Source organism: Marmota flaviventris, chromosome 2 (genome assembly GCF_047511675.1).
Source record: "Marmota flaviventris isolate mMarFla1 chromosome 2, mMarFla1.hap1, whole genome shotgun sequence".
In the NCBI taxonomy this organism is placed as follows: domain Eukaryota; kingdom Metazoa; phylum Chordata; class Mammalia; order Rodentia; family Sciuridae; genus Marmota; species Marmota flaviventris.
This window is the reverse complement of record NC_092499.1, coordinates 49,246,787-49,273,296: the sequence shown is the minus strand read 5'-3', so window position 1 is coordinate 49,273,296 and position 26,510 is coordinate 49,246,787. Positions and strand designations below refer to the sequence as shown.

Sequence of the window (26,510 nt, the reverse complement as noted above, 5' to 3'; positions counted from 1 at the left end):
CCAGTCATAGTCCAAGATTGTACAAGAATAAACATAGTTAATCTGATTAGATAGAAAATTAAGAGATAGTTTGTGCTCTAGCCTTCTTGTTCTTTCCCCTCATAGCACTAAATCTGGGAACATCTGAGAGCATCTAGCATTGCAGCATGCTCTAGAAACAAAAACTCTGGAGCCAGTTTGTCTGGATTGGAGTTCTGGCTCTGCTGCTTACTAGATATGTGACCTGGACAAATTCTTTGTGCTTTCACTGCCTTATTTGAAAAATGAAGATCATAATTTACCTTACTAATAGGGTCTTTGTGTGGATTAAGCATGCTAATTTATATAAAACATTTATAACTGATCCTGGAAGAGAATTATTTCTTAGTAAGGTGATAACCATTGTTATAAGAATTAAAACAAATAAACAACAACTAAAAACATTGATAATAAAGTATCAGCATGACCATTCTTAGCTTGCTTCCAAATACTAGGAGACAAATAATTTGGATGTTCAATCATCCAAAGGGGGAAAGATCATTTCTCAGATAGTCTAGAGTGAAAAAATCATGATTCTTCAAAAAACCCCAGGTGAATTGATCACAGAATCTGATAGAGGACCCAGGTTTCTTAAACTCTAGTCAGGTGCTGGACCACAATCAGGATGAATGATGCTGAACAATGGCATGGCTGTTCAGAGCCTGACCTTCAAGGTCCAAAAGGAGACGCCAAAGCAAACAAACATGAGTTCTTGTTTTTGTTACCCTGGGGTGAAAACTGCTTGAGACTTTGGGGAATTTAGCTCATTGCTTTTAGTCTCTGAGTGTCTCACTCTTTCTTTTAACTGAGTTCCTGTCATGACTTTGTGATTCTCCATGAAATCCACTCTTTTCACTTTCCAATTTTGGAAATATTAGTGAAGAGTTTTTCCCCAGCAGTTTTTCTCCTTATTTTATTGTCCTTGCTTTAACAGACTCCCTTAAACAATGGAAAGAAATAGACTTTAAAGAAAATGATTACAGAAACATTATAGGATCCATCAATTCTATGTTAATGATGCACAGAAATCTCTCCTTCATAACTGCATTCATTATAAACACAGCTATAGTACAACATTTCCTTTTCATATTCTCCAGGTATAAAGAATAGATAGTTTAGCCACTCTTCTCCAGGTAAGTGAACATTCAGAAATGCTGGGAAATTTTAGAATCCCATAACTTCAGATTTGAAAGGGGTCTTTGAGGATCTCACAGAAAGTGTGTTTTTAAAGCCATGTGCCATGGATTTCCTGGAACAATAGAAGCAGCATGCTGTGGGGCAAAGTATGTGTGGACAAGAATGCCTCTTTTTTCATCTTCCTACACAAGTTTTTTTTTTTAAATATTCTATGTGTATTGGTCATCTCTATAATATTTATTTTGAAAAAATAAAAGGTTTCCAGTTGGATAATGTTTGGGAAACTGATCTAGAGCATTTTTTTTTCTCATTTCATCCAAGAGGAAATGAATAACAATTAAATACTTTAATTTTTAGGTTTTGGGATTTTGCCACACATTTAAAATAAAGAAAAAAATGGAGATCATTTTTTTAACCTTTGTTTCATTTATTTATTTGTATGTGGTGCTGGGGATCAAACCCAGGATCTTGCACATGCGAGGCTCTATTGCTGAGCCACAACCCCAGCCCCAGAGATCATTTTTTTAAAATCATTTTTTAAAGACAAAAGTTAGAAAAACATTATTCATTATGTAGTTTCAAAATCTGCTTTTTCTGTTTTCACAAGCCTGAAATCTCTTGGTTTTAAGTACCTCATGATGGTTCCTTACCTTAGGAAAGCCCAAATACTTTACATCAAAATTCAAATTTATAAACTAAAAAGAATGATTACTCACTTTACACAAAACCAGGGTCCTATAAGTAATGAGACAAAAATCTCAATGGTATGTTTAGATTTTATATTATTTCTAAAATCTACTTTCAGGATTCCCTTTATGTTATTTATTTAAGTATCCTTGCCCTGATATTTCTATCAATAGGTAAGTGAACCTTTAGTTTAAAATAATAGTATATTATTAATGTTCAGGAGAATGTGCTTATCTTTGCTTTTAAGAAAAGATAAGTAAATGTATTTTTTGTTTACATTTTTATATATTGGGAAATTAAGACTATAAGCCTATAAGAAAAGGAAAGACCAACACATTAAGATTTAAACGATAATATTAAGAACAAATGGAGAAGATTGCCTTTAATCCTTGGCTTATGTTTCTTTCTATACTTTTATTCATTCTTTTATCGCCTGAGTTGGTCTACTATGTGCTAGGCTTTGTTTTTTTTTTTTTTCCCTAGGGATGTAAAGTAAAGCAAAGCACAGTCCCTGATCTCAGGATGTTTGTAGTCTTAGAAGGGGAGACAAGCAAGTGGCCATATAAGTACAATGAAGGATAATAAATGTTTTGGTATGGTTGAGTACAGAGAACTTCCAGAATACATAGGAAGGGTTCTGTCTTCAATCTGCAAAGGGTGGAAACAAGTCAGGGAAGCTTCATGGAAGAATTATTGTCCTGAAATGAGACATCAAACTCAGTTAAGCAAAGACAATTGGTAGAGTTTAAGAGAATTTTGGATCCATATTAGGGAGAACAATGGCACATTCAAAGGCCCAAAGCGACAATGAGGGAGGCACACAGGAAATGACAGGTAACTCTATTGGTAGAAGTACAGACTGGATGTAGGGAGAGACTGAAAGATATTTTATGTGATGCTAAGGAGTTAGGCCTTATTTTATCTTAATAAAAATTTAAGCAGAAATGATTTTCTTAGATTTGCAGCTTTAAAATATAACTGGTTGTTATATGGAGGATGGATTAAAGAAGGGAACATCTGTAGAGTTAGCCATGCATTTGTGTAAGGGAAGTGGAGCCCATCTGAACCAGATGAAAAGTGGAGAGGGAGAGAAGTGCATTCATTTAAGCCTTATTAAGAAGTTGGAAATGCAAGTGTGGCTAAAGGCGAGGAGGAACTGGGATGACTCCAAGGTCTTGAGTTGGGTACCTGGTGGTTGGTTTAGCACTGAATTAATGAATTGGAAAGCGGGTGTTTGGAAGATGGAGTGATGCTGTCAGATCTAAATGCATCACATTTGGATTTCCTTGGGTCAAACAAATGGACACATAAGGAGTTAACATATTCTAGAAAGGAGGAAAAAAGTCTAACCTAATGGCAGGCTTTGGCGTATTAGGAGAAAATTGAGTATGTAGAAGAGATAATGATTGTCTGAGTAGCATGGACCTATTCTTATTTTTAAAAATTCATACATGCTTTAACTTACAGAACAGATGTATTTCTCCAATGGCTATGTGAATCGAATGTTTACAAATTGATTTTTTTTAAAGTTCTCTGAAGAGATTACTATGTTAATAAATCTTGTGAAGTGAAGAATGTTTTTCTAATACAATTAATATCCTCCTAATTTATTTTTTTGCAAAGATTTTGCCTATCAAATTGTCTTAAATGAAGTGATAGCTAAAGAGTATTTCTATAAAGAGTCATAAAATGCACCTGGACCCCTAACAGCATTGTTGTTTTCTATTTTGAAAAAGAAACTTCAGAAAATGTGTGAATCTAAGCCTGTTAGACATCTTTTGGAGAAGGTAAATTAAGTTTGTTTTATTTCATTTGTAAGGTTCACCATTTAAAAGAAATTGGAGGATGTTTTGGAAACAGTATAATAATATCAAATATAAGAATCTTCCCCTCAACTTAACTTAATATTTTTGCTGTTTTTGGAAATTGAAGTAGACAGTTCACTATGTCCTAAAGTTGACTTCCAGCTAACCAAGTGGCAGTTGAAGCAAAAAATTACACATTCTACACTGTTTGCCTGCCAGCTTTAAAAACATATCAACAAGCAGAGAGTATTGAATTCATACGTCTGTTTTTCTATGGCAAGTAAAGGTTGCCCCTTAATGTATTGTTGAGGAGGGATCATAGGGGAAAGGAGTTAACCTGAGAAACACTTTCCCAAGCAAAATTGCTTAAATCTCAGCTTCTCCACTGGATGTGGGAAAAAATAAGTTTTGATTCACCGATGTTTCCCTGACTTCTTTACAGTCATTTACCTCAAAATAATCTAGTTTAAAAATGGAATAATATTTAAAGTCTTTATATATATATATATATATATATATATATATATATATATATATATATATGTTTTAGGTGGACACAATATCTCTATTTTATTTTTATGTAGTGCTGAGGATCGAACCCAGTGCTTTACGTATGCCAGGTGAGCGTGCTACCACTAGGCCACATACCCAGCCCCAATATTTAAAGTCTTTAGATTTAATTTGGATTAGGAAAGCTTTCCTAGTTTTTGTGGGGTACTATTGATAGAATTGGGGTTTTTAAACATTTAAGTAAAAACTTATTCAATTTGTCACTTGCTAACTTCAAAATTGATGTATAGTGTTTTGTGTGAATGTTTATTTAGTTATATATTTAGGCCCACCAGTGGGGTGTTATGTCATTGATTCTGCCAACATTGCTAGATTTGAAACTGGAAGAACTTTTTCCTTTTACATATTTAATAAAATATCTGAAACTTTTGTAACTAGCGATTGTTGTTCCTACTCAAAAGAAATAGATCACATCTGTGTGTTGTGGATAAGTCCAGACTAATTATTGAAGCATTTTCATAATCCACATGAATTGATTTCACAGAGACAGCTAATTATAGACCCAGCTTGACCGTAAACTCAATTTGCAAATATGCAAATAATGAATTTGTTTGAGCCCCTTCTCTGTTGGAAAGTTTAAGGCACCCCTTTCTACCTTACTTCAAGAATCTGCAAACTAAGGAGCAAGAATATGTATAAGTGCATGAACTAGTTTTTCTCCCACAGATACACTATTTATAATAGCCATAGATTAAGCTTTTTTACTCTTTTTCATTCTTTATTGTCTTCCTTCTGCAAACCTGTAAATATGAAGAAAAGTCTCTCTAAACTCCCAAATAGTCTAAATCTATATTTTACATCCATCTAATTTCTGGACCTCTCATAGCCCACACAACTCAAAATGTTAGAGTGAATTTACCTTTCTCAGTTCTACTTTCTTTTATATCTGTGTTCTATTTACCTAGTTGTTCAAACCTTAAATTTAAGAACCTTCTTGAGCCTTTCCTCTATCTTACCCATGCATTTAATTAATCACTGAGTACTTACAGTTCTCAGTTCTCTCTGCCTGTATCACTTTCTTTCTGGTCTATCCATTTCCTGAAGTCTCCACTTTCACCATCTGAGCCTAATCCCCTATTCTCTCTCACATGGGCTATTTGATAGCCTCTTTTTTGGTCTCCTTTTCTCTTCTTCTCTTCTTCATTCTCATCCTACGTAGTGAAAAGCAAATTTAATTATGTCATTCCATTGCTATTTAGATGCTTCAATATATCTCAAGATATAATTTAATCTTCTTATCCAGCATAAAGGTCCTTCTCACTAGTTTCATCTGTCCCATACCATGTCCATCAATAAGAACCTCTAGTACCTCTTTGACTTCAGCCACTACTTTCTTCTTATCCACCAAATACCACCTCAAGCATTAGTTTCTTCAGGAGGCATTATTATTGAACCCCAAGTCTGATTTACATGGCCTTTGGTGAGTTTCCAAAGTCCTGTGATTACCTCCCCTATGGCATAAATTAAGCTTTATCATAATCGAGTTATTTATCTGTTTATGTAGGAGACACCAGATAAGATCCTTCAGGACTAGCCTTTAGTGACTGTGTGTTTCAGTTTCTAACACAGTACCTGTCACATGGAAAAGGCTCATTAAGGCATCTCCAATAGTACATCCATACAATAGATGACTACTCAGTGATAAAAGTGAACATACCAGTGGAACATTTAACATGGATGAATCTTAAAATAATTATGCTGATAGAAGCCAAATGAAAATGCATATATTATATGATTATACATGCATGTGTGAAACTCAAAAAAATAAAAACTAACTTACAGTGATAAAAAAAAAAAAAAGCAGATGAGTAGTTGCTTGAGGAGAGGGAAGGATAACAAAGGGGATGATGACCCTTCTGGGGATGATGAATATATTCATTAGTAAGTTGAATTGTGATAATTTCACAAGTATGTATAAATGTCAGAAAAATTTAATATCTGCAGTCTATTGCATGTCATTTATATCTCAGTTAAACATAGCACATATAAGATAGAGGAGTGATTGTGTTAATGAATGTCTTTGTTGGGATATATTGTCAATGACTCAGTCAAAAATGCAGGATCCTATCTGCCAGTAACCATGGTTTCTTTTTTCTTTTGTTTTGTTTTTTGTTTTTTTAAATAATGTTGCGTCACAATGTGCTTTGGCTGGTGGTGGTTCCCACCACTCACCTTGTCTTCATTGTTTCTCACTTAATTCCTATTTAGCTACTATTCCCTCTTCTAAGGCAGTATGATTCAGTTGTTTGGGATATTGAAATTAAATAAAACTTTGGTTTATATAATTGTGAATTATATTCTAGAAGAAGCAAAGAGGGGCCCAGGGAAGAGCATACCATTTGTCCATGGTGGGGGTAGTGAAGTATGTGAATGGCAGTGATGCTAAGAGATCCAGGCCAGGGTTGGAGGCATAGGGTTCCTGTTTCTATGAATTTTGGGGTACAGGAATCTTTTTTAAAATTTGTTTTAATTAGTTACACATGAAGGAATCTTTGTATTAAGGAAAATAGGAAGGAGGATACTGTTAATTCCTTACTAAGATAAGCACCCCAAACAACTAAGGCAAATTCACTCTATGGTCTGAAAAGTCAGAATTAAATGCTGCATGATTTTAGGGCCAAGAAGAAGTCTCTTTTCTCTGTCCCTTTTGCTGTCTTCAGTAACATTCTTCTCTCTTTCTGAATATCCCTTAAATTCACCTCTCAGGAGATAGACTTCTATTCCATAACAGGAAATGAAGATTAAAATAGAAAATTCTCAAAAGAGTTAATTAATGAGATAATTATTTCAGTGAAAGTATAAGTAATATCACATTTTACTATCTTTATGGTGGGAACAGGGAGTTAGAAATTAAGGCACAAAATACCTGAATTTGGAAAGGAGAGAAGTCTCTCACAAATGCTGGGACAAATTTCAGATATTATAATATTTCCAGCCCTAATATTCCTTTTCATATTGACAAATGGGAGGTGTGTATACTATATGTCACCCCAGAAATTCATAGTTCCATGGGTCAACCACGTGACCAGCACGCTAGCTTCATACTAGAGGTTCAAAGCATAGAAGTTAACTAGTGAGATCAAAATAAACACACAAAACTCAATTTACCTTTTTCTTTGACCAGGTCTGAGAGGGCCCTCCCCTCTGGCTCCTGCCTTGAGCCACCCGGTGGGGCAGCGAGGTTTACACAGACTAGCAAGAGAGAGAGAGAGCACGCCAGAGGATGCCCTTTTATTGGGGAACAAGAAATTCAGGGGAAAATTCCATCCAATGAAGGTCGAGGGGGACAGCATTCCAAGGTCAGGGTCAGTGATTGGTCTCAGGGTCAATGGTCAGTCACACCCCTACACGGATGGGCTCTCGCACCTAGAAAGGGTGAGGATTAGTTCCGACACAGTTTAGCCAGAACGCCTCACACCCAATCAGGGAGGTGCCCAATCATGTGGGAGAATGGCTTCCCACACATGGGTGATTAAGATGCCTTGGTGAGAACAAAGGACAATTAATGGTCATTTAATGTATACTTAGCAGTCCCAGATCAAAAAGCAAGATAGATAGAAAGCAATTTTAGACTTTAGTCAGGCAGCCATATTTCTTGATGTTTCTGCATATAATATGGTGACCACTGAACTGAGGATTCAGGAAACATTAAAAAGAGTATTTCAGAATAATATCATTACATATGCACAAAGAGCTTTAAGTTTAAACAAAGACAATAATATTATACAAATGAAAGACCAAAGAATAGGGGAGAGCAGTTGTTTAAAAAAAATCTGCAGAATACAGAAACATTTTCCTAAGCATTTTCTTCTGGCAGTGTGCAAACAGTATTGTTGAATGTTTTCAGTTGAACAGATTTATATGGGGTTAGTTTGGGAGATGATTCCTGGCAACATTTTGAAGGAGGAGGGGCATGATTTGACATTGATGATCTGTGAAGACTTCTGGGCTGAGGGAATATAGAGGTATGAGCCAGAAACTTTCAGTGCTCCTGAAATGTAAAATATGTCAAAAATCAGGTACTGATAAAATGCAGCAAGAAATGTTTCAGACAAGAAAGGGTCAGAACATAACCAAGAAATAGGAAATTGCCAAAATTACCACTGAGGTGGTGAAAAAAAATTAAGCCATAGGATAAATGTGAAAGTATGTAGCATAAATAGCATGAAAAAAAGCAGGGGGTGGGGAGGAGAGAAAAGGCAGAAGAGAGAGAGGTAGAGATGAAACTGTAGCCTTGAATGATAAATTATCAGACATTGACTTCTTGACTTCTTGCATGTGGAAGTAACCCTGGCGAGTTTAGGCTTTCCTTGTGTAGATGATTCTGGTGAAACTCAGGATCAAGTTAACTGCTTTATTGAATGACTGATCATTAGTAGCAAACATAAGATCATGGTAATTGTTCCAGGGAATTCTGTATTACATACTTAAGGAAATCTTCTGAAAATTTTAAAGTCTGCTGCAAAATAAGAGTAACCAAAACTTAGACTTTGCTAAAAAAGGAGAACTGGAAAAGAATGTATACCAGGCAAAAGAGCAAAATGACTCATTTCTTAATAAAAGATGTGAAAATTTAAAAATAACATTGTTTCATCAAGAACTTTGAAACAGTTTCTTACCTCCCTGCCTAAAAAATAGCTCCCCTCCACAACCACCATCTCTGTTTTATTTGAGGTTGTCTTTGGCTTCCAACCTGTCATGATGCATGTACCAGGGCACATTGAAAAATAATTTGATGTTCATTGATGGAAAGAGAAAACATTTTCTAAATCTTCTTTCCAGGCCACCTATAAAACCAGTGACAGGGCAAGCTAAATAAACAGGAAAGCCAGCATCGTCTGCTTTAGAAACCAAACACTCACACAAGAACCAATTCTCTGGGTAGGTAGGTCAGTCATGATCCACATCTGAACATCTGCTTTTCTCAACTTCTGCTCTCCCTTGCTGTACAAGTCCTTGGCTTTAGTCATGTGAAAAAAGTTCCCTTTATTAATAATTGGGTGAATTGTGCTTCAAATTTTTGGAAAATGTAGGTTATGGGTAGAAAAAGGAATCAATCAGATCTATTGATTAAACAGCATGTAAAACAATACCTTATAAAGGATCAGACATTTTGGAATTTTTTAAAACTCTGAAAATGATTCATCTTGTTGATAAATTTGGGTATGTGGGTATGTGTGATAAAGGAGTTAAAGAGCAGGTAAGTTTTAAAACTGCCCACAGAAAGCAGAAAGAAGGTGGAAATCCACATATCATAATAGGGGAAAAATTGGATTTATCCTCTGGATTTCACTTCATATTCTTGATTTGCAGTTAAGTTTTTTGATTATAGCACAGCCTTGGCAGAAGAATTCAACTTACTAGAAGTGTTTCAAAAAGAAAAAAAAAAAAATCTCTGGCATTTCCTGTTGGTTGGAAGCTGTTTGGTTTTCTGCATTAGTATTTAGTGTTATCATTGGCCAAGCACCTTTGCTGGGTAGAAAAATACTGGTGCAAATTTTACTGGTGAGGTGGGAGTAGAAACCATAAAAATTCTCAATTTCCCTTTTAAAAACTTAACTCATTTGTCCAAGAGGAATAAATACAGAAGGACAAGAGATTTTAAACTTCCCGTACATCTGGGTATGGCAGTGTATTTTGACTCCAAGCACAATAAAACAACCTTACTTGCTGGTGGTATATGACATAATGACCCAAATATGTTTTTAAAAAATCATTTATTGCTGTACATAAACAGCAAAGTTAGCGCAAGGGATGATAAAATAACATGGGTAATTCTTCCTTTAGCTGGGAACCATTGGCGGCCCATTAGGATTCCAGATGTAGCCGTGTGTGCTTTTCCATTTGTTTTCCAATGTCTAGTGCTTATGCCCTTGGTACCTTGACGGTGGTTGTCAGGCATGTTGGCTTTTCAGCTTGAGGTCTTCCTTGGAGAAACACACTGATCAGGCTCTGGGCTATAAAGCACATTATTGTCTTGGGCCCAGTTTGTTGAGAATATGAGACCCAGGGCAGCCTCCTGCCAAAGGTCAAATACCAGCTTGACCTAAGTTCCTCAAATCAACACAGGATCTCCCAGACAAGAGACACTTCAACTTTTCCTGTAGAAAAAGTGGTTTTATATTTTTATCACTCTGTAATAATAGAGATTGTTAGAGTACAAATAAGCTCAAATACATTTCAATAAACTATCATGAACACTCAATGAAAAGTTTAGAGAGCAAGAGCCTTATAGATTAAACAATAAAAATAAAAATAAAATGTATTCCGATATTTTGGGTATTGGCAAAAGAAGCACACTCCAATGATTTCTAGTCCAAAAGACAAACTAGTAGTTAAGGACATACATAGTTGTAAAACTGTGTTATACAGATAGAATCATTGTATTTTAGGCAGAGAAATAAAGCAGCTAAAAATAAAACCATAGCTAATTTAGCCAGTGCATGACTGCCAAAAATGCATGTCTGAAATCAGGTGGGTGTTTCTTTATGAGTCACTTAGCCAAATGTAAAATTTATAGCCTAGTCTTGTGCAGACTCTAGCAAAGATTCAGAGCATCAGTTTATTACAGGGCTACTATTAAGGATGCTTTAAATTCCCCAGATTTACACTCCTCACCCCAGGGGTCTAGCCTTAGCTAGTTATGATTGGGCCTGGCCCAAATGCTCCTATTAGGCAGGGATTTAAGTATTCAACAATACAGTTAGACCCTTTCTGTAGAGCTGAATGCTCTTCCTCATGGGGAACTCAACTCACCCCTCCGTGTCCAACAACAGCAACTTTCCTTTGCTTCTTACCTCTCTTCACCTGTGCCCTGGCTTAGCAAACTAAGGGAAATAATGCTTAAAGAAAACAAAATAAACAGCAGATGGTTCAGTGTACTCTGGGATGAATAAATTATGGCTCTGGAGGAGAAAAGTGAGCCAGGGGATGCACACGGGTGTATTTGTTGATGACACACAGGATGCTCAGCACACTGACCTCAACATGTACCAGGCTCACCACCATTAATCACCCCATATAATTTAAGGCAGAAATTTAATGAGCCCAAGGGATCAGTGGTCCCTTGTAGTGGGAGTAGGAACTGAGAAAGTGAATAAAAAGCAAAATATGAAATGCAGAAGTGACTCCAGGTAAGATGGAGTTGGAATCTCGGTGCCCTAGAAATGCAAGTGATTTGGGATGGATTTTATCTCATGGTGAATCAGACAGATGGACTACAATCATCTGAAGAGTTTCATCCTCTGGAGTAGGTTCATTATCTTAAACAGTAAAATAATTATCACCTCCCACCTCAGGATATCACAGTGCCATTTGGAGACATTTTCTAAGTTGCTAAATGGAACATAGCACTCAGCTTCTTCAAAATCAAATCTGTCACCAAGATAAATCATAAAATACCTGTAGCACTAGTTCCTTTTATACATTTGGGATTTAAGTGCAATTTTTATTAGTCAAATATTTTTTAATCTGAAAAATTTGGCACTTTCCCAATCCTTACCCATTCAAAGTACCTTCTCAAACCACTTTTTTGTTTACAGCATATCTCTAGACTAAGGAATTAAAATATACTAATTTTCATCAGTATCCTCTGAATATTTCTGCCAAGAAAGTATCAAAATGGTGGTGTGTGTGGAAAACAAAAGTAGAAAATGATAAATTTAATTTCATATAAACCCATTGTCCAATTTCATTAGGTGTGCAGAATTTGTTGTAGACACTGGAGTGTTACAGATCATATTGGAAAGAGCTGGTGGATAGACTTTGTTCCAGTTATTTTACAGACATTCTTTCTCCTTGATACTTAGTTGAATTTTTCTTTTATTCTTTCAATTTAATTTAAGTTAATTTTTTGCTGTTTGGGATTGAATCTAGGGGTACTTCACCCCAGCTCTTTTATTTTTTATTTTTAAAAAGGGCCTGGCTAAGTTGCCTAGGGCCTCACTAAGTTGCTGAGGCTGGTCTTGAGCTTATGATTCTCTTGTCTCAGCCTATTGAGTCACTGGAATTACAGGTTTGTGCCACTGTACCCAACTACTTAGTTGAATTTTTTTCAGAGAATATTACAGTTCATTTTCCTTTGAAAATATAATCTTAGATGAAGACTTTTAGGTGGAAATAACTCAAATGTTCATCAGTAGATAAATGGATTTTTGAAAATGTGGTATATTCACAACAGGGTAACTCCACATCATGTACAACCATAAAAGTGGGATCCTAATAGAATATGTTATACTTTATGTATCTATATTGTACCAAAATAAATTCTACTGTCATGTATAATTAAAAATTTTAAAAAATGTGATATATCATACAATGGAATGCTAGTCAGTCTTAAAAAAGGAAGAAAATCTTATTGTATATAACAACACGGTTAAACCTTGAGGACAATATACTAAGTGAATAAAGCCAGTCACAAAAAGACTAACACTATATGTTTCCACTTATATGGGGTACCTAAGTAGTGGAATTCATAGAAACAAAGTAGAATGGTGATTGCTAGAGGCTCAGAGTGGGGGAATTGGAGAATTGTCATTTAATGGATATATCAACATTGCTTTGCAGTATACTTAAAAATGGTTGAGTTGATGAACTTCATGTGATTCTTTTTTAACAACAATTTTAAAAAGCCAGAAGACTCCACATTCTTCTTTATCTGTTTAGTGTTGATTAGAATGATCTATTGGTACAGATTGGGACCAGGGAACTATTTAAGATCTCTCAAAAGACAATGCATAGATTGATTTGGATTTACTGAATAGTACAGTGTATCAATTGCCAGTTATAATTTTGTAACAATAATAACTAAATTATAATTACCAGAATAGTTTTGCTAATCTTGTTTTATCTATTCCCAATCTCTTTCTTTCTTTTCTTTTTTTCTTGACTATTTTAAAATAATGAATAGATTTATTTTAAATTATGGCCTAATCAATTTTACAGGAACTTATAATGCTTTAAGTATCTTGTCACATTAAAATAGTATTTGTGATTTTGACAGTTTTTCTTTGGTACTTTAATTTCTTCAAATACAAAATGCAGATAACTAAATGGGAAAAACAATGGGTAATAACTCAAATGTCCATCAATAGGTGAATATTTTTTTTAAAAAGGTGATGTATACATACATACAATGGAATGTTATTCAGCCTTAAAAAGGAATAAAAACCTCAAATGTGCTATAAACATGGATTAACCTTGAGGAAAGTAGGCTAAGTGAAATAAGCCAGCCACAAAAAGATAAATACTGTATGATTCCACTTATATGAGGTGTCTAAATTAGTAAAATTCATAGAAACAGAAAGTTGAATGGTGATTTCCAGAGGCTGAGGTTGGGGGAAATGGAGAGTTGTTGTGTAATGACCTGCAATAATAGTAATAGCAATGTTGAATGGGAATGAGCAGACACTTATGACTGAACATGGTACTGCTGAAGAAGGGCTTAAGAGGACTGAAATAGTTCATTTTAGTAACTGAGAATTCTTTAAGGAGCACATCTTTATTTCTTCTTGATATCATGTGAAGTAAAATCTCTCTTAAAATGTGATTATGTGGGCTGGGGATGTGGCTCAAGTGGTAACGTGCTTGCCTGGCATGCATGGGGCACTGGGTTCTATCCTCAGCACCACATAAAAATAAAATAAAGATGTTGTGTCCACCGAAAACTGAAAAATAAATATTAAAAAAATCTCTCTCTCTCTCTCTCTCTCTCTCTCTCTCTCTCTCTCTCTCTCTCTCTCTTTAAAAAAAAAATGTGATTATGTTACCACTCTTGCCTGGAGAGCCAGTCTGGACTCATCTCCCAACCAGTTGTGTGACCCTGGGTAAATCCCTTCATCTTTCAGGGCCTAATATTCTCATATAAATGTATAAAATGGGAAGGATAATTGGTAAGTTCTTTCCTAATTCAAGAATTATATGATTTGGGAGTAGTAGTGAACATTTTACTACAAAAGATTCAGTAGATTAAATTCATGACTGAAATTACTTTAGAAAAGCTTTGATATGGCTGCCACTATTTACAGTATGTGAAAGATGAGACAGTGTTTAACATTCCTTCTATCAGCAAGTGAAAAGTATCCATGTTAGTCAGGTTTCTGTTACTGTGACAAAATACTGATAAGATGAATTTATAAGAACTTATAAAGAGAAAAGGTTTGTTTTGGCTCAGGGTTTCAGAGGCTTCAGTCTATGGTCAGTTGGCCCCAGTGATTTGGGCCTGTGACAAAGCAGTACATTATGGCAGAGAGTATATAATGGAGCAGAGCTACCCACTGCATGAGGAGCTGGAAGCAAAAAGAAAGAGCCCAAGGTTCCAATATCCCCTTCAAGGACTTGTACCTAACAACTTTTTTCTATGATGTATCCCATCTTCTAAAGATTTCATCACCTCCCAACAGTGCCTCTGGCTGGGGACCAAGCATTTAACGCATGAGCATTTGGAGGACATTCCAGATCCAAAATATACCAGTACATGTGATATAAAATAATCCATAAATTGGTTTGATAGAAGTTGGTATGATATTTTATATTCTGAATTTTTAAAATCTAACATAAAATATTATTTAACAAAATAATTTGAACTAAGGAGTTACTTGATTACTTAGAGCCAAAGAAAGAATTTTTTTTTAAAAGAGGAATAAGAGGAAAAGAACAGTGCTTGTAAAATATGCTTTGAAATGGTTGACTGCATGGTTTAAACAGTGTGATTGTAATAAACACTGTTCATCCTTCAAGGACAAATATTCTTCAGGATAGTATGTGTATTCCATCTATCTGATTTCATCTTGTCTCCTTGCCTCTATATGAAGTGTTATGCCATTCTTTAATAAGTGTGTGCAGAGGGTTTGTTGCCTTAAAAACTCTAGTTGTTGGAAAGTGGCTCTTGTTATAGTTTTGAGAAAAATGGGAAAGAAGGCAATGGAGAGGCTTAAATAATGCCAATCTTTGGAAGTTTCTACTTCCTGCTCATTCTTAGGAATAAAGCAAATCATAGAGGAAACAGAGGAGTAGAAAAGTGCCCTTTGAGCTGGATTGTACTCCTTGTTTTAATAATTTCTTCAAAACCAAATTGGAAGGGATTCCCAATGTCCTCCATGCTAAACTGCGGGTCAATTTTCACCTAGTGCCAAATAACTGCTAGAATTTAGAGAACCTTGACCAATCTCAGAAAATCTATGACCTTGACCTATGTTCAACCTGATGTTCAAACTTGTGGTTTCAGTGGTTATAGTAGCAATTACTAATGAGTGTACACTGATGATAAGAAAGAAGGCCCTTAGTCATAACAGTCACCAGGGTGTATGTTTTCTCTTTCTCTAAGTGTGCCCTTTCTGAAGCTGAGCACAGGACAGCAACAATCTCCTGAACCAAAAAAGAAAAAAAAAAGTGATTGATTCTTAGATTCTACTAGTTTAATTTTATTTTTTATCTCTGGAATTCTGTCAAGAAGAGGGAAGGAAAATAATAGGTTACATTATATATTAGGAGACTAAATTCAGAAAAAAATTAGAAAGTTTACAGTGTGGATCCAGAAATTCCCAAGATGGAATTCATGAAGATATTGCAACTAAGATTATTCAGGGGGTGAATACTTAGGTGGAGGAATTATCAGGAGGAACTGAGAGCTAGAGAGAAATCAGGGACTCAAAAGAAATATAACAGTAAGGTTAAATAGTTTTCAGAGAGGCAAGTTTTGCTTTCAGCATAAGGAATCTATCTGTAATTACTTCTCTGACACTACTAGTGGAAACATTCTACAGAGAACAGTAGAGTTTGACCTTATCCTTTGGCTTAGCAATTATAGAAGCACCGTTAAAGTGGCTCCAACTATGCTCAGCCCTTTTTATAAGTGTGAGTTAATGACATTTGCCTATTTAAAAAGATTTAAGGAGCAACAACTTTGGGCTTTGTGTTTCTTGAAAGGAAAACACTAACTGCAAAGTGGTAGAACCATTCGTCTGTTATGCACCTTAAATTAGAGACATCTCAAAATATAGAATGGCTTCATATACCCTATAATTTTTGAAGACCTCACTTATTAGACTTTATGTTAGCTGTTTGAAAGGAAAAACTAAATGTTCCAATATGTATTGCTTCTTACTGAATTCTTCTCTAATCCTTAAGTAAACTGTACATTGTTGATCTAGTTCTGCAGGACAATTTCTGAATGGAAAGCCCAAATATGACATTCTCTTATTTAAAAAATGTTGACTCCAGAGAAAGATCATAATGCATCAACATTTTGGAGAAATAAAACATATAACTCTATTGTTTCTGTTTTCCTGTTGTGCTGGTAAGCACTAGTTAGAATAATTGGCAAGGACTAGTGAGAAACACAATTTAGACTTAGGAAAGCTACAAAACTATATCCCACTGGAAAGGTAAATATTTCATGTTTTGTGTCCAGCAATAATAATTATAAGAAGAACATCTGAGACTGTTCCTTGTGCTTTAAACCACCCAAGTAATTTTCCTCAAAATATTGATTTTCTGATATAATATCTCTCTCTTGCTTCCCCCTCTTTCTTTCCCTCTCATTACAAACTAAGTTGAATGCAACCAAGTGAATTAAAATACGCTAAAGATGTTGCTATTGAAGAAACATAGTCCTATAATTTAAATTCTTATTAATGTAGAACATATTTTAGTGTTGTTATTACTGATATATTTAAGTATCCATTTAGTAATGGAATGGAGGTGACTTAAAAATTAATAACCAGAAAAAGTGACCAAGACTTTTAGTCTTTGTTTTCTTCAGGAATCAGACAACATTTTAGATTGTTTATATAATTTAAAAATAATTACTGGAGTATCATTTTTTAAAAAACCTATCACCAACCCACTGTTGATTTTATCTTTTTTTTTATCCTAGGCAAGCTAAAGCAGAAATATAGTGCTTTACTAAGGGATAAATGGCACAAACAATAATGATAGGGAAATGGAAAGCAAGTATTCACAAATAAGAAAAGGAATCTGAAGTAACTAAGTCACTTACTCTAAAAAGTATTAAACACAGAAATCTCTCAAAAATATTCTTTTGATTTGTTTCTATCATTGTAATTGTTTTCCTTCTTAATCACTACCGGTAAACCAAGGTTTAGTTTTTTAAAAAAAGTTTTGCACTACTAAAATAGGCTTCTTTGGGGGCTCAAGAAGTAGTACTTGTTGGTTGCTCTTCATAAAAATGTCTATATGAAAAAAAAGGGTTAACAGTTATTTGGGAACTGGAATATATCACTTCAGTAAAACTTGAAAAACTTTGTGTTTTAAAGTTAAATTATTAATAGTTTCTTAACATAGATACTAAGGGTTATTACTGTAATGAAATTAGGTATTGTGTAATTATGTCTTGGAACATTTAATCAATTGGTATTTGTAAAGGTTTATAGGTAAAGTTTTTAGAAGATTACGTTTCTGGAATTTTTTATACAGTGGAATTTCTGATGCTACAGTAAATTAAAAAGTTGGATGATTTTCATGTGATATCTTATTTCACTAATACAGAACAACCTTGAACCACACTAGAGCAATAATTACTTAACCTAAATCAGAGACCAAGCCAGGCCAAACAGCTGTTTTCATTTTGTTAGGAGATCCATTTGATTTACTCTTTTAGTCAGCTTTCATTACTGTAGAAGACAAAACTTCACATGAGTTTTTAACCCTGAATTCTCTGCCTTGTTTGCTGCCTGCTATAAAATTGCATGGTTGAGCTGCCACAGCCGCTGAGCACACTCCCCAGCTACTGTAGTATTGTGGGAGGCTCTCTTTCAGCTCAGAAAAGAGGAGCTTTCCACAAAGAGATAACATATGGATCCTTCCCACTGCCTTAAGAAAAAGAAAAGAAAAAGAAAGTTAAAAAAAAATCAAAATTTACCATTAGTATTCTGATTAGAATAATCTTTTGAGGTTGATATCTGATTTGAGTTCCTATAGAAATAGAAATAATCATCTTAACAATTGTCATGAGCTGTATCATTTCTCAACCATCTTGGAAACTGGGGAAATGAATATCAGAGACACAGAGATAGAAAACAGAATTTAAATATAAATTACTGGAAGCTAGATACAGATGTATTAGATATTAAGACATTACTTTTAGAATGTATCTTACATGCTACAGTGTGTACCTCATTTAAATTGTGAATCCAGTCCCCCTAGAACAGATAGGAATGGTGATGAACCAATATTTTGTGTTTCATTACATGGTCTTGTAATTCCATAATTGTTCCTGTTCCCCTCGATAAAAATAAGGTGAATATAATGTGACCTTGTGGAAAAGATAGCTTAAACCATTTTCTAAGTTTGCTGTCACTGGGAAAAAAAAAATCTATGGAATCATTGGCGGTGATTAAATATGTTTTTCTCTTTCCTCAAAGCAATCTTTAGGTACTCCTTAAATAAATAAAACCTGGCAAGGCAATAGGTTTTCTGTGGCCACATAGATTATCATAAGTGGAATAAACCATGTAAGGACAACTATAGTCACAAGCTGTGTAGGGCCACATATCTAACAGTGATTCATAAGATTATATTGCCTATTGATGTATCTGTGTTTATTTGTCCAAGAAGATTCCATGATGTTCAAACAATGATGAAATCAGCTAGTGATGTATTTCTCAGAACTTATACTGTCATTAAACAATGCACAACTGTGTTAGAAAGTCATAACAAATCTGACATATTTTTGTCATATCACTGACGAGCATTTCTTAACCGCATTTCTTCCAACTTTTTCCAGAGTTCTCAGAAGAAAAGTTTCATGATCAAATAAAATTTGTAAGCAATTTCTGAGTGTCATATACATGATAGCATATATTACAACTTTGGAAAAACCCAGCAGAAGAGGAAATATGTTTAACCTAGTTTAGTTCAGTGTTTCCCAAACTTAAATTTTAGTTTGAGACATTTTTTATCCCTTCACATGACACCACAATATCTCACAAAGGAGTTTTACCTTGGACACTGGTTTGGGTTGGGGAATATACTAATTCCATTATTTCTTCAAATGCAAAGTAGATAGAATTTAAAGTTGTGGGGGATGAGGCGCTCCTTTTGACACCGATTTTTAAAGAATAAAATAATTTGGAGGTCTTGCTGTTGCTCACTAAAAGAAACATTTGGAAGGTTTCCAGCTTACCTAAGGTTCTTTATAAATGCCTTTATTGAAGAATAATACTTTTACAAGCCCAGGGAACTAGAATGATGACTACCTTTTTCTAGCCAACTCATAATAGTGTTGGAGAAAGTCTTACAGAAAATAATTAATTAATGATATGTAGAAAAGCAAATTATTTCCTATGGTACAACAGAATCTTCACTAAGGGCTATGGCTTGAAGCTAAAACTGCATCTTGTATGTAGCACTCCTGAGAAGAAAAAGCTAATTGAAAGTAGCTTCTTTATTTAGGAAGTTTGTCTTAAGGAAGAAAGCTAGTATCCTCTAGGTGCTTTCCTAAAACATAGTAGACTTAGTGGGTAATGTCTAGGTTACCTCCTGACCAAAGTATCAATAGTTACATGCTTGGTGCAAGTTTTTTTGTTTTTTGTTTTTCCCCTTTGCTAGAAGTTCTGGTATTTACCACATTTTATCCACACCAATTTGAGATTGTGTACTAGTCTTTGTTTTACCCCATTCCCACCTCACCCCTATTTTCTTTTTTATTTTTGAAAAGAACATGATAGGAGCTGCTAAACTTGCATCTGCAGCAAGCAGATCCATGGAGCCTATGGCTGAAAAATTTCTGTCTGGTTGACCCATTTCACAATCAATTTAATAAATATGATTGAGGTTTGGTAGCAAGTTTGTCCAACAAGAGTGAGAAGGAAGTCTGACTCTTTAATTTTAAGGAATGTGAATTATATAGTCTTTCCTGGCACAGCTGTGTAGTATATGGGTTTCTTTATATCTTCATTTTGAACTAATATAAGTTTACTTGATGTTGTCATAATGAACATTTCAGCCTTGTAGGTGGCTAAATCAGAACAAAAATTAATTTGGCACTATGATAATCATGTTTACTAACAGCAGAGCATTAAGTGATGCCTTTGTTGGCAAACATAAAACTATTACTATCATCATGGGCCAAGATAGTAATGATGATATTTTTACATTGTGTAGTAAGCTATTGTCTCAAAAGTACTTTATGTTACCTCATGAACTTCTTAAGAAAATCCCAGGAATTAAATAAGGGAGTGCTTTTAATTCTGTTTTGAAAATGAGCAGAGAAAGATCAGAAGGTTCAGTGACTTGCCCAATATCACATAGTTTATGACTGGTGAAACTGAGACACAGACTAAGATTTTCTGATTTCCAGGTTCTTTCCTACTTCTCTGTTCTAACCAGTATAGTGTAACTGTAAGTGTGTCAGATTATAAATTTTTATTAAGTATTGTGTTTGTTACCAGTTTTAAAATCCTCCTTTTTAGCCTTGAAACAATAAAAGTCTTTATGTGCGACAGTTAATTTTTAATATAGTTTACATATCCAATATAACTTTTTTCAATTATTTACAACTAAGTAGTTGCTTGAAAAATTTAAATTTACAAATGCAAAGTGTTTTTTAAAGATTGTGTTTTCTCATGAAACAAAACATTTTGCCCCATATCTTTTTTTTTCTTTTCTTTTTTTGGGGGTACTAGGGATTGAACTCAGGGGCACTTGACCACTCAGCCACAGACCCAGGACTATTTTGTATTTTCATTTAGAGACAGTGTCTCACTGAGTTGCTTAGTGCCTTGCTTTTGCTGAGGCTGGCTTTGAACTGTGCTCTTCCTGCCTCAGCCTCCTGAGATGCTGGGATTGCAGGCATGCACCACCGCACCTGGCTCCCATATCTTAAGCTAGATACATGTATATAAGGAAATTAATTTCAGTCACAGAGTGACAAGGCATTAAAAGTATTTACATTTTTAAACTGCCACTTTGACATTTAAGCACCTTTGCTTTTTCTGCTTAATCCAAATACAAATGAGCCAGAAAAGGAAAGTTGTTTGTTGTTCACAAATATGTATACTATAAAAATTCAAGTTGTTGGTCTGTGTTAAAAAGCAACAATTTTCTTTCTCTAATAGTCCTTAAAGTCCAGTAAGGATTTATCTTCATCCCAAAAGGTAAATGTATTGAGAGACCTCTTGTGCTTTTTATCTAGAGGATCATATAGACTTCTTTTGGAGAAACTATGTGCTAAAAGTTGAATTTAGTTGTGCAACCTACTAACTCTGGTATATAATGAAGATATGAGCAACTCACTATATTAGTAGGGTCCAGTCATGGATTTCACAGAGCCTTCAACACATCGCCCTCAGCTGACCCTGCTTAGAACCAAGGGCACTCCCAATGCAACAATTGACAGAGATTATAATGCAACTTTTGTCTTTCAGCGATAGAGGTATAGGGTATGCTCAGCATCAATATGAAACAGATGACTCAGTCATAACATAAAGCACAAGACAGAATAAGATGTCCCCAAAAGGTCGAATTTCCATTAGCAGAGCTAAGCATTGCAAGAAAATGATGGATTAGTTCAGTTAGGCAAAATTTTGCTTACTCACTTTGCCCAAATTAGCACATATTTTGTCCTCAGTGACCTGGATAATTATTTCATTTCACTTCTGTCCTCTGTTTGTGGAGGCCTGGTCTTATCTAATAGCTAACATGGCTTGAATTGCAATTTGTCAGTCCAATTCAATTTAGCAAATCAATTTATGGAACACCTTGTATATGTTAAATATTGTACAGCATTTTGAAATTCAAAGGTGAATAAATCATGGCCCCTTGTCTCCCAGGAACTCACAGACTAAGCCAGCAGGGAGAAAGCAAATTCATGCAACTACTGTAATCCAGTGTTGGTAAGTGCTATAGTGGTGGCGAGGCAGTGTGGAGTGGTGGTAAGGAGACTATTCTGTGAGAGCACAAACAAGAGAAATGTACCAGAAGTCATGGAAGTACTATTTGAAGAAAGTAGAAGAAGGAGAAAAGAGTATTGGAAGGGAGTTCTGGAACTCAGCCTTTTTATTTACACTTGAAATTTTACATGCTGAGTAAATAGGGAATGGAAGCTCTTGGATATAAATGCAAAGATATTTTGGAAGAAAGGTGATTGATGAATCATAGATGGAGAAAAGGAATCCCTGGTTTAAATTTCTTTGCTGTTGCTAAAATAAGTTGGTGCTCTAACAGAGGAAATAACTATGAACCCTTGACCAAAAGTATAAGGAAATTGGATCTTTTAAACACTGATTTTTTAAAAGGTCCTTCTTGAACTTTAGCAATGGAGCACCAATTTAAAACAAACATACCATTCTTAAAGCAGCAAATGGGTGCCCAGTTGTGCCCTAAGGCTTTTTGTTTCGTTTAAAAGTTCAGTCTGAAATTTCCTGGCAGCATAGAGGAGCCCTTACATAATAATGTACACTAGGGAAAACTTTTGGAATACTTAGATTAAAGTTTGACAGTGAGATTTCCAGAAAACCAGTTGTAGCAAAGATTGTTATAAAATGTCACCACAGCTTTCACCAGAGGAGCAGAACTGCTCTGGAGGTATGTTCAGCCTGTTGGTAATCACAGTCAAAAGTGACAAAATTTGAGGGTTCGGATGGTGGCCTGGAGAAGGAAATGGACCCTCTAGGAAATTATCTTAAATTGATAATCATTCTTGGATCAAGTATTCCATTAGGTTGTCTTTTAAAAATTCAGTTTAATAATCATATACTATTGTTTTTAAACTAAGAGGGAAATGTGGACTGGCAATCCCATGTGTTTACCAGCATAGATTATGTAGAAGTGATTTGTCGCAATCCATTCATTCTCTCATTACTTTACAAACATCAATGTTAGTTTTCAGAATATTTGAGCATGGTTGAAAATAGTTTCCTAAGACCATAGAACTGAGTAAAGGCAAGTATTTCATATTCCAGACTTCATTAACTCATGTTTAGAGTAATATTTTAGAAGAACTAATCAGAAAGGTATTCATAGGCTGAAGAGCTGGGAAAAACTCAAAGTAAAATGGTTAGACAAAATGAAATGGTTGTAGCTGGGTGTGGTGGTGCATGCCTGTAATTCCAATGATTAGGGAACCTAAGGCCAAGTGTGAGGCCAGCTTCAGCAATGTAGTGAGGCCCTAACCAATTTACTGAGACCCTGTCTCAAAATAAAAATGGCTGGAGTTGTAGCTCAGTGGTTAAGTGCCCCTTTGTTAAAAAAACAAACAACAACAACAACAAAAAAAACAGTTGAAATCTAGGGTTGAAGTGATGAGACTTCAGACTAGGATGATGGTAATAGAAACAAATGTAGAAAAATACTAAAGGAAGGAGGGATATGATTAGCTAAAAATTGAGTATAAGTGGAATCAGGTATAGGGAGGAACTAGAGTGCCAGCCACAGAAATGGACAAAAGAAGTATAAAAGTAAAGATAATTTGATGGGAAAAGGGGAGAAGATTAAATGTTAGTTTAGGACCAATTGGGACAAACTTTACTAAGAAGTTGATAAGAAAGAGATCTCATATATTGATAATAAAAATAAAAGGGTAATCCATTAAAACCAAGTGCCTGGATTTTATATAAAACTGACCCTCAGAAACCACTTAATTTGTGATATTGAGTTGCTTTCCCTTGTTCCTATTTTTTTCTCACTGATGATCTGTTTCGATAGTGGTTGCACATAGGTTGGTTGGTTTGTTTGTGGTACTGAGGATCAAACCCAGGGCAACAAGTATGCTAAGCAAGCATTCTACCATTGAGCTATATATCCCTAGTCCTTATAGTATTGTATATTTGCAAAGGATATTAAAAAACATGTTATGTTGGATATTTCATAATGGAAATATGAGAGTCTATCTTCTAATGTGATTGATGTTGGCATAAAATATGTAAATATACTTATTACCAAATAAGTTTTATATAATTAGCTATATTTTGTATCCTACTTGTTATTAATCATTATTTCAAATATGAGCTGCATCATAAAAAAAATACTAATAATCACGCAAAATTTTTCACCTCATCAGTGAGTTTCTAAGGAAACTTTCCTTTTGTGAAAAATAAGGTCATGTGAAGGATACAGGAAAAAAAAAATTTCCCTGTGAGACATTGAATTCCCAGAGGTTTATTTTAGAAATAACTCCCCTGCCCTATATACACCTTTGTTATACAACATCACTCTGTCTTTTCAAAGTGCTCTAGTCCATTTACAATCTTATCTCCAAGGAGGCATTAGCCCAGCTCACTTTGTAATTCTGATACACTCCACTGGACTTTTTAGAATCCTTTTCTTTGGGAGAGAAATCTCTATTGTCTATATTTTTTTCAATCAATGCTATTTCTGGACCTTTCTTGTTCTATATCAAGGCACAGTGGTTATTGTTAACAAAAAACACAGATTGTATTGTAAGCTTTTTTCCTGGAACTTATTCTGGTACCAAACACTCTTCCCTCCACTTGCTTCAGGCCTCGCCAATTTGCAAGTTGTCCCAGCCTAACTCAAGCAGGGATTTAAAGTCTGTTAGAGAGCTCAGCCTGTTAATTTACAGGGCTGAAGTCTGCACAGAGGAATCATCTGTAATGGGATTCTTTGCTCCCTGGAGAGACATTACATAGCAGAGCTGTAAATTACTGAAGAAATAGAGGAGGAGGGAAGGGGAGTATGCACCTTAAAAATAGGATATACTATCGATCAAAGTAGTTGTCTTTTTATCTTTCATCATAAAATTAAGTGATCACCCTGAGGGGAAAAAAAGAGTGAATATTTAAGAAGTTATGCTTAATTTGTTGTCCCATTTACTTTATATGTTTTGATTTGTTTGGTTTTCCAGTTGTGTCTTAGTAAATTCTGCCCCCTCCTACCCTCAGGAATTTTTTTCTTAAGGCATTATTATTATTATTATTATTATTATTATTTGTTGTTGTTGTTGTTTTAAGTATCTATGTGACAGTGTCTGGGGATCTGATTTGCAGTCAGGATTCATCACAATCAGTCCTTTGCCCTCTGTTATCCCGGAATCCAACTATAATACCAGACTGATCAGGGTAACATACAAGGTGTAGTAATATAAAGTTCTGAATGAAAAGGTCCTAAATATATTGCTAATGCAGTGAGACCAGCCACAAGAGAAATAGATGACCTCAGGAAACGTCTGGCTTAACAAATGTATATCTTTAAATTGGAAATCTAATTATTTGCCTTAGATTTGCACTGCTGGGAACCTAATGCAAGACCATGTTAAATAAACTTATTATTTCCGTTTTTCATTTAACCTGTGGGTTGTAGTATGACCAATCTGTTTTATATCCTCAATCAACAGATGATTGTATTTGGTAATAATTTATCAAGAATAAAAATCTGTTTTTGAAACTAATCACCTCATGTTAGGTCTGCCCTTTTTCAAAACCACCATCTGATATTCATTTTGTCTGCAAGACAAACATACTGATGAAAATGCATATACTACAGGATACAGCTAGTGGAATGAAGCATTTCCACTCTTTGTATATATTTAGAACATTTTTTGCTTTCTCAACAGATGGACTAAATTTTAGTATTAAAGAAAAAAATCAATTTTACATAGTACAAACAAATTGAACAAGTACTCTGTATATTTCTGATTACTTTGTGACAGAATCGCCAGTGGAATTTGGGGTCAAATCAGGTCATGTCTAAACTAAAAATGACTTTTTCATATTTACTAGGATTTTTTTTCCTTCAGGTGATTGGAAAATACTAAGTTTTATGGATTTTCCAAGTCTTCAATTTAATGACTTTTGTTTATGTGCTATTATCTTGAAATGTTTTTGTTTTTCTATAAATCCAAAAACCTTTCACTGTAAAGTATAGCAAACTGATATGTGGATTATATTCCTTGATTTTTTTTCTTCTGTTATTTAGGGAGAATGATTATGCTTCTGTTTCTGTAAACTAACTACATTGCCATTTAGTTAGCACAGTTTGGGCAGTGGTTCTTTTGGAAAATTATCTGTATTTCCAAACTACATTATTTAAAAAAAAAAGAGTTTAGGGCCAGAAATGTTGCTTACTGTAGAATTCTTGCCTAGCATGTGCTAGACTTTAGGTTGGATCCCAGACTCCAGATTCTGGAGGAACAAAAGAGTTCAATTTATAAATGTGTATGAGTTTATACTAAATATTTATATGCCTTTTTTGTATATTCAACTTTAATTATAATTATACTTATTTCATCTCTCATGTTGTAGACTGATCTTACATATATTTATTTTTATTAATGAGGTGAATTAGGGCTATGGATTTGTGTTTTAGAAGATAATTTAG

General features: G+C 34.7%; 1 protein-coding gene across 6 annotated transcripts in view; it reads left to right on the top strand.

Moving 5' to 3' along the window:
- Nucleotides 1-26,510, top strand: part of Slc25a21 (solute carrier family 25 member 21) — a 538,394-nt gene that overhangs the window by 146,009 nt on the left and 365,875 nt on the right. The window contains exon 1 of one of the 6 annotated variants that reach the window (XM_071607839.1): nucleotides 22,707-22,760. The exons of the other annotated variants lie outside the window; for them this stretch is intronic. Within the exon in view, the coding sequence (XP_071463940.1) occupies nucleotides 22,718-22,760 (43 nt within the window). The 5' untranslated portion in view covers nucleotides 22,707-22,717. Of the gene's footprint in view, nucleotides 1-22,706; nucleotides 22,761-26,510 lie in introns of those variants that run through there. 6 annotated transcript variants of the gene reach the window in all.